The sequence below is a fragment of the Cnephaeus nilssonii genome, assembly GCF_951640355.1.
Source record: "Cnephaeus nilssonii genome assembly, chromosome: 2".
NCBI lineage: Eukaryota > Metazoa > Chordata > Mammalia > Chiroptera > Vespertilionidae > Cnephaeus > Cnephaeus nilssonii.
The window spans coordinates 84196791-84213752 of NC_137073.1; the positions used below are offsets into that span (position 1 = coordinate 84196791).

Here is a 16962-nt window from a genome sequence, read left to right on the forward strand (position 1 = left end):
TGGCCGCTCCGCCCTCCTGTAGCTCTCTGTTGCTCCTAGCTCACTGCTCCACCCTCCTGTAGCTCTCTGCCACAGGTAGCTCACTGCCCTGCCCTCCTGTAGCTCTCTGCTGGTCGTTACATGTCATGGCGTAACGACCATTTGCATATTACCTCTTTATTATATAGGATACTATATGTAAGAAATGCCCCATAGACTTCTCATTAATACAGGATGTCCCCCGACAAATGTCTATACATTGTAACAGCTTATAGCTCAATTTTGAAAATGAAATATATTTTAATAAACGCTACCTTTACAATTACTCAAAGTGTATGTATATATATTTTGGAGCACCCTATATTTAAACCATTATTATAAAAGTGAAAAAATGATTATATCAATTTATCTTTAATACTTAGTCTTCACTTTCTTCAGAATCAAAATTAATTGCACTGTATCTTTTGATGGTCAAATACTTTGCAGAACTTTTCACACAGTTTGCATTTGCAGGTCACAGACAAGAAATTTTGGCAGTTTCCTGGTCACCACGTTATGATTATATCTTGGCAACTGCAAGGTAAATTGTAAATTATTTGGTTTTGAATTTAATAATTAATAAAAAGCATTTCTAGAAGACTATGTAAGATGTGTGTTTAGTTATTAGGTCTTTCCTTTACATAAAAGCTCTAATCTTGTCTATCCATTTTGAAGGTGCTCACCTTTTAAAATAAGAGAATCAGTGTAGCAGTGCAAATCTAGTGCTGCTGGAAAAATAGGAAAACAACTGTGTTGTGTCATTTTTGCATATAAAAGTATTAGCACTGTTAATTTAAAAATAGCATTTTTATTCATTTTTTTAAATCCAGATTTATTTTGAATGTGATTCAACACATCCATCCATTCATTGATTCAATTTACTAATATTTAAAGACTGCCTACCATATGCCAAGCCTTGTGCTAAGGATACAGAGTTAACTAAGGTATATTCCCCTCAAGAAGCTAACAGAAAAATCAGCAATTACACTACATCATGAAAAATGCTTTCATAGAGTTAAGTCTCTAAGAGGTGTAATATGGGAAAAGAGAGCAGAAACACTTAACTCTTGAGTGGACCAAATCATTTGGGGGGTTTTGTTTGTTGGAGGGAAGAGTCTTATGTATTTAAATGCTGAGAGAAAGTACCAGTAGAGGGGAATTGATGAAGATAAGAAATGGAGGGAAAGTTGTTACATCAAGATCTTAAACAGATTCAAGAGGGTTGTATCAAGGGTCCAGGTAGAAGGAGGACACTTAATTTGACGCATGAAGGGCATTGTGAGACTAAATGGAAGGAGGAATACAGTTAAATTTGTGAGTTTGCAGAGAGCTCAAGAAATGTGAGCAGTGGCCTCTATGGTTTTTTAGTGCAGTGGTCGGCAAACTGCGGCTCGCGAGCCACATGCAGCTCTTTGGCCCCTTGAATGTGGCTCTTCCACAAAATACCACGGCCTGGGCGAGTCTATTTTGAAGAAGTGGCATTAGAAGACATTTAAGTTTAAAAAATTTGGCTCTCAAAAGAAATTTCAATCGTTGTACTGTTGATATTTGGCTCTGTTGACTAATGAGTTTGCCGACCACTGTTTTAGTGGAATAGAGCTTCATGTCATCCATTGAAAATACCGGAATGGGGATGCATTTTTAAGGGTAAGTAGTAAAGATTTAGATGAACAATTTTAACAATTGGGCTAGAGGTCTGGTACAGGCCACATAAGAATGCGGGGTGGGCAGTGTTGTGTGCTTAGTTGAAGGTTTAGACCACAGATCTAATAAGCCACAGAAATCAAAATATTAAATGACACAGACTTAACAATTGTGAAAGTCATGGGTATAAGGAAGGAAATAAAATCACAGAAAAGCTTATTGGAGTGAATCAGAGACATAATGAGATAGAAGAAGGGATAAGGAAATAGTAGTCAAAGATTTTGATATAGACATTTTAATAAAACGTTTGCAGAAGAATTATTACAAAAGCTATTCAGATAATTTTTATAAAGATATGTGTCTGGATTTTTATAAAGCTGCTAGCCCTCCCTCTCTGTCACAGATGAGTCCCAAAAGACTATTTGTTACTAGTTTGCAGAATGTGATGTTGAAATTTACCATTTCTGAAGTTGAACTCTTAAGAAGGTGACTAAAGAGGTGTGAAGGTGAGGAGCTAGGTGCTGGTTGTGGGTCCATGCTAGGGTTTTCCTCACATAACAGGGAGCCTAATGGATGATCAGTTCTCAGAGTACCCTCGGAATTTGAATCAGTACCAGAATGGATTTAGTAATCCATGTCAGATATCTCTAACTCTAATCTGTTTCAGAAGAGACTTAAATCCTCATACTCATCTCATTGCATATGTTTTCCCCAGCTGGAAAGTAATAAAACCAACTTGAGAATGGAAAACTAGGTATTTGCTGACTCTTCTGATTGGCTAGGTTTGATAGTGATCTGTGAAATGAATCACAGATTTATAAAATGCAATGCAATGGTCTTTCTAATTAAAATGGCCTGGATAAACCCAGTGGAATATTATTGAAACTTTGTGAGGACCGCAAGTAGGTGTTGAACTGATTTTATATATATATATAATAATCCTCACTGGAGGATATTTTTTCCATTGATTTCTAGAGATAGTGGAAGGGAGGGAAGACGGGGAGAGGAAGAGAGAGAAACATTGATGTGAGATGAACATATCGATTGGTTGCCTCCCACACGCCGCTGCTTGGGATGGAGAATTTGCAACCAAGGTACATGCCCTTGACCAGGAATTGAACCCAAGACCCTTCTGCCTACAGGCAGATGCTCTAACCACTGAGCAAAACTGACTGGGGTAAATATTTTCTTTAGGAGTAGTTTAGAAGCTGAAATTAATAAACCATGGTTTTGCCTTTCTTTTCCTTGAAATAAAATGAAAATAAATATCTAATTTCTAGAAGACATTAAATTTCGTTCTTGTATATTGGGCAAAGATTGATTTGAGTATAGGAAACCAAATAAAAATATTTTGCTCTTATTATTCACTTTGTTCTTATTTTTATCATATAAAATTAAAAGCTCAGCCCTAGCTGCTTTGGCTCAGTGGATAGAATGTCAGCCTGCAGACTGAAGGGTCCTGGGTTCGATTCTGTTCAAGGGCACATGCCTGGGTTTCGAGCACGATCCCCAGTAGGGGGCGTGCAGGAGAGAGCTGATCAATGATTCTCTCTAATCATTGATGTTCCTATCTCTCTCCCTCTCCCTTCCTCTCTCAAATCAATAAAAGTATATTTAAAATAAATTAATTAATTAAAAGCCCACCAAATTCATGCCAAATGAATTCTTAAGCAAAGTGAAATGAGTTAACTGCTTGATTATCTAGACAGCATTTGAATAATAATAGTAAGGCTGTAGTGACAAACTTGCTTAAGCAACAAGCTCTAAGCCTACCTTCTCCTTGAGAAGAAAGATGTTCCTGTCATTAAAAAAAAAAAAGAAAGAAAGAAAGAAAATAAAAAATAATAATAAAAAAATGAAAAGCAGCAGAATTCTATCTTTGTGATCTAAAAAGGGTTATCTTTTTTCTCTTATTTTTTACTTCTTCGTGCTCCTATTGACTATTGAATGGTAGCTGATAAGGCAAAAGTACAATAACCCAAATGTACAAATATGCCATAATACTGGAAAGGTAGGTGAAGAGTACAGTCACTATTCTAGTTATATATGTCACTGTAACATTTATCTCTTCTCAGTGCTGACAGTAGAGTAAAATTATGGGATGTGAGGAAAGCATCAGGATGTTTGATTACTCTTGATCAGCATAATGGGGAAAAGTCACAAGCTGTTGAATCAGGTAATGAAGAATGCACTAATATATGAAATATGACAATGATAGCATTCTTACATTGAAAATTTTGAATATAACCAATACTAAATGTATATTGACAAATTGCAAATTTTGTGATTTTTTAAAAAAAGCCATTCATATTAAATCAATTTCTTAATTAAAATAAATTATTGTTGTCTTTCTTCAAAATACAAGTTAGTATGGCATTTCATCCGTCCCTGAATTTTCAAGTGTAGAAACTTTTCTGGGTTAATCTGTTACCTTTTTTTTTTTCTTTCTAATTACACTAACTAATACAAATTCAGTGCCACTTAGGAAGTTTTAATAAATTAAAGAAGTAATAACAGTTAGTGGCCATTATGTCAGAACAAAATTTGCAAGTTGTGTTAAATGTGTCAGCTGCAATCCAGGTGATAAAGTACCTCAATTGCATTTTTACAATAGAATTTCATTTTTGTGTAGGTTAAAATTCTGATTCAGAATTAATTCTGGATCAGAAATAATTAGGATGAACTATATAAAATCTTAATTGTTTTAATCTTTTTATTTAATCAGGCTATTGAGAATTATGCTTTCTCAAAGTTGTTTATTTTGAAAGTAATATAAATTTTGATTGTGAGATAAGAACAGTTACCTTCTGTTAAAGTTTTTTTAAATAGGAAATACTACTATTAATGATTTTTAATAGTCCTTGGGATGATTTTTAGATTAAAAATGGAAATAGTATATAAGAATTTTGAAAGGTGTTTAATTTAATAGTAAGGCTGTAGTGACTTAAATTATTTTGGTTAAACTATGTATTTGAGTTTTATAGCATAGCTTAAATACTTTTTATATGTATTTTTTTATTGATTTCAGAGAGAAAGAGAGGAGAGAAAGATAGAAACATCAATGATGAGAGAGAATCATTGATCAGCTGCCTCCTTCACGACCCCTACTAGGGATTGAGCCTGTAACCCGGGCATGTGCCCCGACCAGGAATTGAGCCGTGACCTCCTGGTTCACAGGTCAACACTCAACCATTGAGCCACAGCAGCTAGGCACACAGCTTACTCTTTTGAAGACAAATATATTTGGCAAGATTTTTTTCCCTTTGACTTTTTAGTTTTCCTCTATTTTTTATGGTTCTAATGTATATAGCTTAGCATATTCAAATAATCAAAGGGTTGATGAATGTTAAATATAATCAACTTATATATTTTAAGTAATTCAGATAGTTGTCCTATAATGTGTTTAAATAAGTAGATCATCAGGCATTAAATATGTGCTGAATACAAGAACAGATAAACTGAATTGTATTTTTCATTGCAGCAAACACTGCTCATAATGGCAAAGTTAATGGCTTATGTTTTACAAGTGATGGGCTTCACCTGCTGACTATTGGTACTGATAATCGAATGAGGCTCTGGAATAGTTCCAATGGAGAAAACACACTAGTAAGAAATTTTAAAAACTTTTTGAATATAAATTAAAGAAATGGATCTATGTCATACACCACTTGATTTTTTTTCCCTATAGATTTAACTCCGTTTCTTGTCTAACTCTATTTCTTAACTCTGAATCAGCTTTTTTTTCTTTATTGTTTAATGTATTACATACTAGATAAGTCTCCTTTTCCCCCCCATTTACCTCTCCCCGGCTGTCCCCAACCCCCAGCACGTGCCCTCACCCCCCCCCCCGCTCCTCTGTGCCACCCCCCATTGTTTATGTTCATATGCATGCATACAAGTCCTTTGGTTGATCTCTTACCCCCTCACCCACTGCCTTCCCTCATCGGTTGGACAGTCTGTTAGATGCGTCTATGACTCTGCTTCTATTTTTGGTCATCAGTTTATGTTGTTCATAGTATTCTACAAATGAGTGAGATCATGTGATATTTATCTTTCTCTGACTGGCTTATTTCACTTAGCATAATGCTCTCCAGTTCCATCCATGCTGTTGAAAATGGTAAGAATTCCTTCTTTTTTATATCAGCACTAGTAGCCCGTTTGCACGAAGATTCGTGCAATAGACCTTCATTCACCTGGCTGCCTGCACCAGTTTTCTGCCGGCACCTGGGACCCAGGCCTTGGCTGTGGCCACCGCCTTCTGCCTTTTTCAGGGTCGGGGCTTGGCCCCGGGCGGTGGCCTTGGGCTCGGCGGCACCCAGCATCCCTGCTACTGATCGCAGGAGCCGACCCCCAGTGGTTTCCTGCGATGGGTGCTGGCTCCCCGCTGGGGCCCAAGGCCCGGAAAGCCTCCGCCCCAGGCTTTCCTGGCCTTGGGCTCGGCCGCACCCAGCGTCCCTGCTACCGATTGAAGGAGCCGACCCCCAGTGGTTTCCTGCGATGGGTGCTGGCTCCCCGCTGGTGCCCAAGGCCCGGAAAGCCTCCGCCTGAGGCTTTCCCGGCCTTGGGCTCTGCCACACCCCAACGTCCCTGCAACGGTTTCCTGGTGGGCGTGGTTGGTGGGCGTGGCTTGGTTAGTGGGCGTGGCTTGGGCGTAGCGAAGGTGTGGTCAATTTGAATATTTGTCTATTATAAGGTAAGATAGTATTCCATGGTGTAGATGTACCACAGTTTTCTAATCCACTCATTTGCTGATGGGCACTTAGGCTGTTTCCAAATCTTAGCTATTGTAAATTGTGCTGCTATGAACATAGGGGTGCATATATCCTTTCTGTTTGTCCATTCATATTGTTCTTTAGATGAAATCACATGGTATTTGTCTTTCTCTGACTTATTTCACTTAGCATAATATCCTCTGGGTCCATCTATGCTGTGGCAAATCACATAGGGATCTTGTTAAAATAAAGATTAGGATTGGGATAGGGCCGAGAATTCTGCATTTCTATTTTCTGCATAATTTTCATAATTATCATTTTTAATTGCTATATAAACTATAGAATTAATGTAACATTACTAGAAATTTACATATAATCTCAGTTATTTTGCCATTTGAATTAATGCTGCATTGAATTCCTCTTGACATATAGCTTTCTGCTGTTTAATTATTTTCCTAAGATAAATTCCTAGGAGTAGTTACTAGGTCAAGGAATAAGAATATCATTGTTGTTTAATGGGTATAGAGTTTCAGTTTTGTAAGATGAAAAGATTGTGAACACTGATGGTGGTGATGGTTGTACAATTGTTAATGTGCTTAATGTCAATGAACTGCACACTTAAATATGATTAAAATGGCAAATTTTATGTTATGTATATTTTACCATAATTTAAAATGTTTTAAAATAAAAGGTTATTTCCCACCAAGTACAGTATCTTTGTATTTTTGTTGCATAATAAACCATTTAGAAGGAATGACCAAATTAAGGGCCTCCATGTTTACTTCCCTTATACCCATATTGAGTGTCTTATGGTTTCTTAACATGTTTGCTAAATTGTTGAAAATTCTTCCTCTTTTTTTTAATCCTCACACAAGGATATTTTTTTCCCATTGATTTTTAGAGAGAGTGGAAGGGAGAGGGAGAGACAGAGAGAAACACCGACATGGGAGAGACATATCGATTGGTTGCCTCCCGCATGCTCCTGACCAGGGCCGGGAGCCTGCAACTGAGGTACATGCCCTTGACCTGAATCAAACCCAGGACCCTTCAGTCCACAGGCTGATGCTCTATCCACTGAGCCAAACCGGCTAGGGTGAGAATTATTCTTTAAGGATGCCTTAATTGCTTTTTTATTTCTATCAAGGTTGAAATCTGAACATTTTTTTTGTGTGTGGCGTTTTTTACTATTTGTATTTCCTTCTTTGAAATGTATATTTATGTCATTGGCCCTTATTTATATTAGGGCATTGGTCATTTTCTTTAGATATATAAGAACCCTTTTATAATATAGTCTAATATTTCAAGTAAATACTTCGAGTCTTTATCTTTTTAATTCAGATTTAAGAAGTAACTTTGTGATTTTATATCCCACAGGTGAATTACGGAAAAGTTTATAATGACAGTAGGAAAGGATTGAAATTTGCCGTCTCCTGTGGCTGCAGTTCAGAATTTGTTTTTGTACCATATGGTAGCACCATTGCTGTTTATACAATTTACTCAGGAGAACAGATAACTATGCTTAAGGGACATTATAAAAGTGTTGACTGCTGTGTATTTCAGTCTAATTTCCAGGTAAGAATGATACCAATGGGAATTTAAAATATTCAAGTAGGTAGTTTGCCAGACTAGTTGTATATAAAAAAAAATATTTATACATATATATCAGAATAAATTATAATTTAATTATGAGTAATTATATTTTTAATTCACATTTGAGTTTGGGTTCATTAATAAAGGCTAATATAGAATATATTTTTAGGTGGTATAGGATATATATATGAATCAGTATATAATACTCAACAGCTTCATTGAGATAAACTGTTTCTTTTGCATATGGGCTCCATTTATTTAGAAAACTTTGGGCAAATTAAAATAAGTTCTTGCAAATAATCTTTTTGGAAAAATAGGATATATGTGTCTAATCTCAAAATACAGTTTGTGTATCTTGATTTATGTATGTATGAGTCTGTGTAAAATTTTGTTTATTCCTTATTTTCTACCAGTAGCTAATAAGTTTGCTTTTGAGTTAATGTAACTTACATAATTTCTTAAATACATATCTATAACTGTTAGTTTAACATGCTGATCTTTCTCTTTTATCTAACCCATGGAGTGGATTGATTTTTCAGAGAACATTTACAGAAATTACTTCAAGTACTCCTTTAAATGAGTTTAATATAGCAAGAGTGTTGGTATTTTCCCTGTTTTGTAGAAGAGGAAAATGAGGATCATGAAAGTTAAATACTGATAGAATGAAAATTATGGAATATTAGAGCTAGGAGTGATTTTAAGTGTCACCGAATGGAGCTCTAACTCATTTATTAATACTGATTAATTTGTGCCTGACACTATGCTGTAAGATACATAGGGCTGATTTTTCAGCCAGCATGCATCAGTCTGGCAATACCCATTATTAAAATATTCAAATACATGTCCTACTGTCTGTTAAATAGTTGTTACACCAAGATCCCTAAGTGATCTCCAGCTTCACCCTCTCCCTCGGGGTCTCCTACACCTCATCTCAGCCCAACAACTAAAAGGGACCTGCTTCTACTTTATGACCAGTATCTCTTCTGATTAATCAGTGTCCTGGTATACTAGTTGTTAAATATTTTTAGTGTTACTTCAGGGAGAAGAAAATTAAAGCCACCAGAGAGATTCCATGACACGTCTCAAACTTGCAAGTAGTTACTGACAGAGAATAATTATTCATTCAAATAAGTTATTAGAATATTGCACCTCTTTTCTTGTCCAGAGACACCTTGAGACACAGCCAAGGTTTTAATCCAGGTATTCTGACTATAAATTATTGTTTCCAACACATCAGAGCTTCCTAGCAGTTGTACCTAGAATGGATTAAAAGTGTGCCAAAGTATTGATTCCCCTCCATCTCTAGAATAGTTGGGGTAAGCCTGGAACAGCCAGAAACCTGGGGCCAGTTGCCCCCTGACAAATATCATTTCTGTATGCTATGTACTCAGATCTGAATCACTGCACTATATCAGAAAGCTTCCAACTCTTATGCCATTTCATCAATTATGATTTCTGGGAAAGGAAGTTAATTATAAATCTCAAAAGTAAAAAAGAGTAGCACTTTTACATCTATTTAGCATTAGAAACCTTTTCCAAATGAAATATTATATAAAACTTACTGTCTGAAAACAAAATGGATACTTATAGTAATCTATATTTATAAATCCTATGTGACTGAATGACTGGCCGCTATGATATGCACTGACCACCAGGGGGCAGACACTCAACGCAGGAGCTGCCCCCTGGGGGTCAGTGTGCTCCCTCAGCCAACTTCTAGTGGTCCCTCCCCCTGGCTGGCCCCATTAGCCCCGATTGCCAGCCAGGCCGAGGGACCCCACCCATGCACGAATTCGTGCACTGGGCCTCTAGTTCTATCATAAATATAACAAGATATACCCAACATGAAAATAAATAACGATAATAATGGATTGTAACCCATTGACTAAAATAAGGATCCACAAATCCATTCTGGTATAAGTAAGTAAACTAATAGATTGAAAGTCTGATGAAAAATAGGATATTTACATATCTCAAAGTACCACACTACAAAGTATTAATTAAAAAGGTAAAATGAGTACTTTTACCTTCAAAGAACCTGGCATACATTACCTTAATCAAATTATTAAAGTTAATATCCTAGTTATGGGACAACATATGATGCATCACCAGAATTTAGTTATAAGGAAAGGTAAGACAAAATGTAAGACAAAATTTGGTGTGTATCTTCAAAATTGTCATGGTCATGAAAGCCAAAGAGAAACTGAAGAAGGAAAGTAGAAAGACATGACAACTAAGGGCAGCATGTGATTTTTAAACTGGACCCTTTTGTTCTAAAGGACATTTCTGGGACAATTGTTGAAACTTAAATGGGATCTAAGTACTAGCTGATAGTAATATATCAATGTGAATTTTCTGATTTTTTTCTGTAATTTTTCAATTATAGTTTATATTCAGTATTATTTTGTATTAATTTCAGGTGTACAGCATAGTGGTTAGATAATCATATACTTTACAAAGTGGTCCTCCTGATATTTCCAGTACCCACCTGGCACTATACATAATTATTACAATATTATTGACTATATTCCCTATGCTATACTTTACATCCTCATGACTATTTTGTGACTACCAATTTGTACTTCATAATTTATCCACTTTCCCCCCAGTTCTCCAATTCACCTTCCCTCTGGCAACCATCAGTCTGGTTTCTATATCTATGAGTCTGTTTCCATTTTATTTGTCTATTTTGTTATTTAGATTCCACATATAATTGAAATCATATGGTATTTGTCTTTCTCTGGCTTATCAGCGTAATACCCTCTAGATCTATCTATGCTGTCGCGAATGGGAAGCTTTTTCATTTCATTGTATATATGTACCACCACTTTATCAACGTGTCTATTGATGGGCACTGAAGTTGATTCCATATCTAGGCTATCCTATATAATAGGTAATATGCAAATTGACCATCACTCCAACACACAAGATGGCTGCCCCCATGTGGTCAAAGGTGGCTGCCCCCATGTGGACACAAGATGGCTGCCACAAACAGAACCAGAAACAAGGAGGCATCGATCGGACTATCGGGCCTCAGAGGGAGGATAGGGGAGGGTGGGGGGAGGGGGGAGAGATCAACCAAAGGTCTTGTGTGCATGCATATGAGCCTAACCAATGCTTAAGTTCAACAGAGGGTTGGGGCATCCAAGGGGAGGGGTGTGGGATGGGAATGGGGGGATGAGGACAAATATGTGACACCTTAATCAATAAAGAAATTAAAAAAAATAAAATAAAATAAAAAAAAAAATAAAATAAAATAAAATAAAAGATGGCTGCCACAAGATGGCCAGCAGGGGAGGGCAGTTGTGGGCAATCAGGCCAGCAGGGGAGGGCAGTTGGGAGGGACCAGGCCTGCAAGGAAGGGCAGTTGGGGGTGATCATGCCTGCAGGGGAGGACAGTTGGGGGGAACCCAGGCCTGCATGGGAGGGCAGTTGGGGGAAACCAGACCAGCAGGGGAGGGCAGTTAGGGGTGACCAGGCTGGCAAGGGAGGGAAGTTAGGGGTGACCGGGCCAGAAGGGAAGGACAGTTAGGGGTGACCAGGCCTGCAGGGGAGGGCAGTTTGGGGCAATCGGGCCAGCAGGGGAGCAGTTAGGCGTCAATCAGGCTGGTAGGCAGAAGCAGTTAGGGGCAATCAGGCAGGCAGGTAGGCAAGCGGTTGGGAGCCAGCAGTCCTGGATTGTGAGAGGGATCCCAGATTGGAGAGGGTGCAGGCTGGGCTGAGGGACACCCCCCCCCCTCCCCTGTGCACGAATTTCATGCACTGGGCCTTTAGTCCTAATATATAAAAAGTCAGGGGCCGTCATGACCAAAACAACTGGATGGGCAACTAAACAGCAGGCTGCGTAGGGCGACAAGGCCAGCAGGTGGGTTAGTTAGGGACAACCAAACGACTGAACAGCAGGCTGTGTGGGCAACCAGGCCGGCAGGAAGGGAGGAGTTGGGGGTGATCAGGCCGGCAGGCAGAGGCAGTTAGGGGTGATCAGGCTGGAAGGGGGCGGGACAGTTAGGGGCAATCAGGCAGGCAGGCAGGTGAGCAGTTAGGAGCCAGCGGTCCAGTATTGTGAGAGGGATGTCCGACTGCCAGTTTAGGCCCGATCCCAGCAGTCAGACATCCCCTGAGGGGTCCTGGATTGGAGAGGGTGCAGGCTAGGCTGAGGGGACCAGGCCTCTATTTGGTGGAATCTTTAGGATTCTCTACAGTATCATGTCATCTACAAATAATGACAGTTTTACTTCTTCTTTTCCAATTTGGATGTCTTTTATTTTTTCTTCTCATGTGATTGCTTGGCTAAGACTTCCAAAACTATATTGAATATGAGTGATGAAAGTGTTTCAAATTAGTACCAGCTTTAAGTTAATTAACTCACATTTACATCTTTGCTTTCTGTGTTATAGGAACTTTACAGTGGTAGCAGAGACTGCAACATACTTGCTTGGATACCATCCTTAAATGAACCAGTGCCTGATGATGAGGAGGTAAATATTGTTTGTACAAATTTTTATAGTGACTTCTAAATCATAAAGAAAAGTTTATTAATTTACTTTATGGGGGAGAAACTTTTAAAGCATTTCTTTCTATTTTCTGATTTTAAAAATAATTTGCCTGTTATAAGACCCTTGGAAAATTCAGAAAAATATTAAAAGAGTAACAAATTTCTAAAAGTTGAATTAATTACTCTTACATTTTTATTTACTACTTCTTTTTCCTGTGTATATGTGTCTTTTTTAACACACTTAATATCATGCTTGGACATACAACTCGGTATCCTACTTTTCTCGCTATTGTATAATAAGCCTTTTTCATGTCATTAATAACTATCGTTTTAATAATATTGCATTCTGTCATTAATATACCACAATTTACTTATAAATATTTACTCATTTATAGACATTTCTTTTGATCATTATTAACAATTCAAAGTAAATATTTGTTCATAAATTATTTATATTTCTGATTACTTCTTTGGATAGAATAGGTGACACTTCTAAGGCTCTTTTTTCACACTGTCAGATTTTACCAATTTACATAGCAAGCAATCTGTTAGTTCCTATCTTAGAGCACAAATTGGTACAAATATGACAGTATGAATAAAATGCCTTAAAAATGTGATGTGTAAACAAAGATGAATCCCTAGTCTTAAGTAGTAGACTGTTTTTTTTTTTTACTTTTTGTTGTTGTTGTTAATCCTCACCTGAGGCTATTTTTTCCATTGATTTTTTGAGAGAATGAAAGGGAGGGAGAGGGAGAGGGAAAAAGAGAAAGAGTGAGAGAGAAAGACATCAATGTGTCTCTTTCATATTGACTGGTTGCATCCTGCACGTTGCAGCGACCTCAGGTGCCAGGGATTGAAACTGCAACCGAGGTTCATGCCCTTGACCGAGAATTGAATACTGATGGAGAATTGAATCCAAGACCCTTTGGTCCATGGATCGACACCCTAAACACTGAGCAACTGGCCATTTATGTCAAGCTATCTGTAGGTGATACCTTTCGTACCAAAGATATTATTTTACCAAGCACTGTTAATCCCCTTATTGCCTGTGAATAATTTAATTTGGCCCTAATCTAAATGAAAGAGAAAAAAAAGACAATGACAAATCTTCAAGTGGCTGGCCAAACACTATGAATACCTCCAGATTTCATCACATGTCTAATTGGTTTATTATGGCCCTGATTAGTTTTAGTGCACAGCAGCTTTAAGTGACTGAATATTCTTCTGTAGAAAGCTTAATGTGGTCAAGTAATTTGATTCAGCCATTTATTTTGCATTATTATTTAATTACTGTGTCCTGCTGTTTGGGAATCACTATATACATTAAATCCAAGTTAAAACAGTATAGGTCCTGTTAGGAAGTATAACAATTATTTACCAAATAAAAGTTAATCTACTATGATGTATGTTTGGAAAAAGGACATTAGAAGAAAACTAAAATGCTTAATTTATAAAGATAGCATGTGATTATGGTTATTTATTTCCTTTTCATAATTTGAACTCCTCATCTAGAAAAATTTTTGTATATGAGAAATTAACCTGAACAAGGAGAAAATCAAATAGAGATACACAAGTTAGCTTTATTTTTGTTTTAGAGCTATAAATCCTTATCTTTCATAATATACTGTTTTACTTTAAGATAGCAATCATTCTCATCCTATATAATAATCCTATATAATAAGAGAGGAATATGCTAATTACCCATTACGCCCTGAGGTGTAATAACCAACCACCATAGCAACCTGATCCCGGATCTGCAGGAGGGTGGGGCATCGAACTACAAGTGGGCAGCAGAAAGCTACAGGACAGGGCAGGGCAGCAAGGAAGCTATGAGGCGGGGCGGGGGCGGGGGGGAGTTGGAGCTACAGGAGGGCAGCAGGGACCTACTTGGGCACGGATTTGTGCACAGGACTACTAGTTTTAATATAAAATGGTCTGTGCTAAGATTATTTTCACAAAACTTTAGTTTGAAAGATTTCTGTGAATGTAGGTACAACGTGAATGTGATCATTTTACAGATACCCAGTGGAGAAGTCCATCTATACAAGACTCTGTTCCTGACATGTATATTTACTGTTTAACTCATATTTAAATGTTTTTCATCTCATCTATAAAATAAATAACTCCTGCAGTTTCCCAGAGAGGCAACTACACAGTTCAGAACAAAACACACATACACACACTCAGTCTTTATTTCAGGAAATTAAGTAATAATAAAACTGGTAGGCAACTGGATTTGAATCCCAATTTTGCCATTTATTAGTGGTCTGGGACAAGTTTATATCTCCAAGTTTATATCATCAAAGCAAAGTTGTTTTTAGGGTCCCTTTCAGATCCACCCTTAGGTGAGCTTTACTTCCCCTTCAACCAAGATATAATCCATTATGGGTGTTTCTTCTGAAATCCTAGATAGAGGAGGAATTTAGTTCTGCATTAGAAACTGATGGGTATTGGGCAGTAGGAAAAAATGTTATGGTCTTGAAGTATAAATCCTGTTATTTAATTGACAGGCTGTTTTATTATATCAGTAATCTGCCTTCTTTTTCCCCCTCTTCCTAAAATAGTTGTGGTCAAAGCAAGCCTATATAACTCTTAATCAATTTTTCCTTTCTGAGATCTATAGGTCAGCTACATTACAGTCTAAATTTGACCTCTCGTCAAGAATATTACTTCTTTTTTAGTCACACAATACAGAGCTGTTTTATTTATCATTTGTGGAAGTATATAATTACTTGCTGACACTAACAACCCTATATTCTACCTATGGAGACTTTCCAGTAATGACCATTAAGAAATTTAGGATTTATCAAGATGTATGTGTGGTAGATGTTTGTTTCTGTTCTTCTTTCCCAGTTTTTGGACCTGGATTAGATCCCCTCTAAACTCATGCTTTCCTATTTCCATGACTTTTGCAATTATCTGTCAATAGAACAGGCAGCCTGGTAAGGTAGAGATGTTCAAGAATAGAAAGGATGTCCACTAGGAGGAGATGTTGTAGAGAAAACTGTTGGTAGTTACACTTGATCAGTGGGTCTCAAGCAATAATATGTGTACACATCCATACATATTTTTACTGCAGCTTTTAACTATAAGTCCTGATGTTTTATTTGTGATTTTTAGCAATAAAATATACTTCCTATAATACATTACAGTATAAGAAGTAATGTTACTACTATAATGTTACTACTATAAACAGTAACATTTATATACAACTACATTTCAATTTTCACTTAATTATTTTTGTTTCTTTGCTCAAAAATAATATACAGTAAAATATAATTTTACTTATCTGTTGACTCTCCAAATGAAATTTAAATGTTTAATAGGTTACATAATGGTCTTCCATAGTGGAATTTGGAGGCATGATCTTTATATGGTTTATCCATCTAGGGATGTTTTTGGTAGATGTGTAAGGCAGAGTTAAAGACTTCCAAAGATAGAGTAGGAAAGAGAAATCACCTTGCCCTAAGGACAATGCATCTTTGAATAGATAACTTAGTAGTTAAGTTATAAACCCAGTAAACATTTGGATGAAAGAATAAATGAATATAGTTCAGTACACTACTCTTGCAAACACATGGACTGCTGCTAGAAATAAGTGAATAGTTAGCTGAAATTTGGTAATAGTTTGGTATCTGGACATTTGGGGTACAATGGAATTTTGTTTGTACAACTAAGTGATGATAGTCAACATTAGGTTTAGTAATAGTGACAATAGCCAACATTAGGTTAGTAATAGACTCTATAGGACAGCTATAAAGAATACCTAAATTAATATATTGTTTTACAACCATCCTGGCTGATACTTTGGGTATTTACTGGAATGTCTACTTTTTCTACCATTATCATTGTTTGAACTATAAAATTATGTCATCCTCGTCATCAAAAAGGAAATGAACATTCTCAGACTTACACTAGGGATTACCCTTACCATAAAATATTGCTGTATGTTGTAAAAAGGAATACATGTAAGATAATTTGAGAAGTCTTGGTGGTAATTTGAGGTCTTATAGCAAATGTTAAAGCTGCAGAATAAGAAGTAAACCTGGCTCATAATGCCCAGACACTCAAAAAAAATGAGACCATCTTAAAGCCCTTTAGTCATTTGCCAGAGAATAAGAAGGTAACCATTTAAAATGTTTCCCAAAAAGGTGAGTTGCTTTAAAATACCACAAGTAATTAAAATTCCTCTAGTTGCTGATTACCTTTATTAGGTATGACTCTAAAGTTGTCAGAATACTATGATGTTTTATTGTTTTAAATAAACATCATCCAAATGCATGTTATCTTTCCAAGAAATCTCCCAGGGAAACCTAGTGCTAATGACAAACATGTTACCATTTCTGACACATTTTTGCATTGCTTCTGAACCCCTTTACCAACCATAAAAAATAAATAAACCTCACAACTTAATAACCCAAATTACTTTTTGAACCAAAAATGGTATTACTCAGGTTGATGAATACCTTATTCTTCATTTTTGGATGTTTGCTTATTTATAAA

The 16962-nt window shown here is 36.8% G+C and overlaps 1 protein-coding gene across 2 annotated transcripts in view; it reads left to right on the plus strand.

Annotated features, from left to right (window-relative positions):
• Positions 1-16962, plus strand: part of ERCC8 (ERCC excision repair 8, CSA ubiquitin ligase complex subunit) — a 36491-nt gene that overhangs the window by 17614 nt on the left and 1915 nt on the right. For both annotated transcript variants that reach the window (XM_079794245.1, XM_079794246.1), the window contains 5 exons: positions 493-559; positions 3738-3838; positions 5144-5268; positions 7749-7946; positions 12362-12442. In XM_079794245.1, the coding sequence (XP_079650371.1) occupies positions 493-559; positions 3738-3838; positions 5144-5268; positions 7749-7946; positions 12362-12442 (572 nt within the window). The remainder of the gene's footprint in view (positions 1-492; positions 560-3737; positions 3839-5143; positions 5269-7748; positions 7947-12361; positions 12443-16962) is intronic.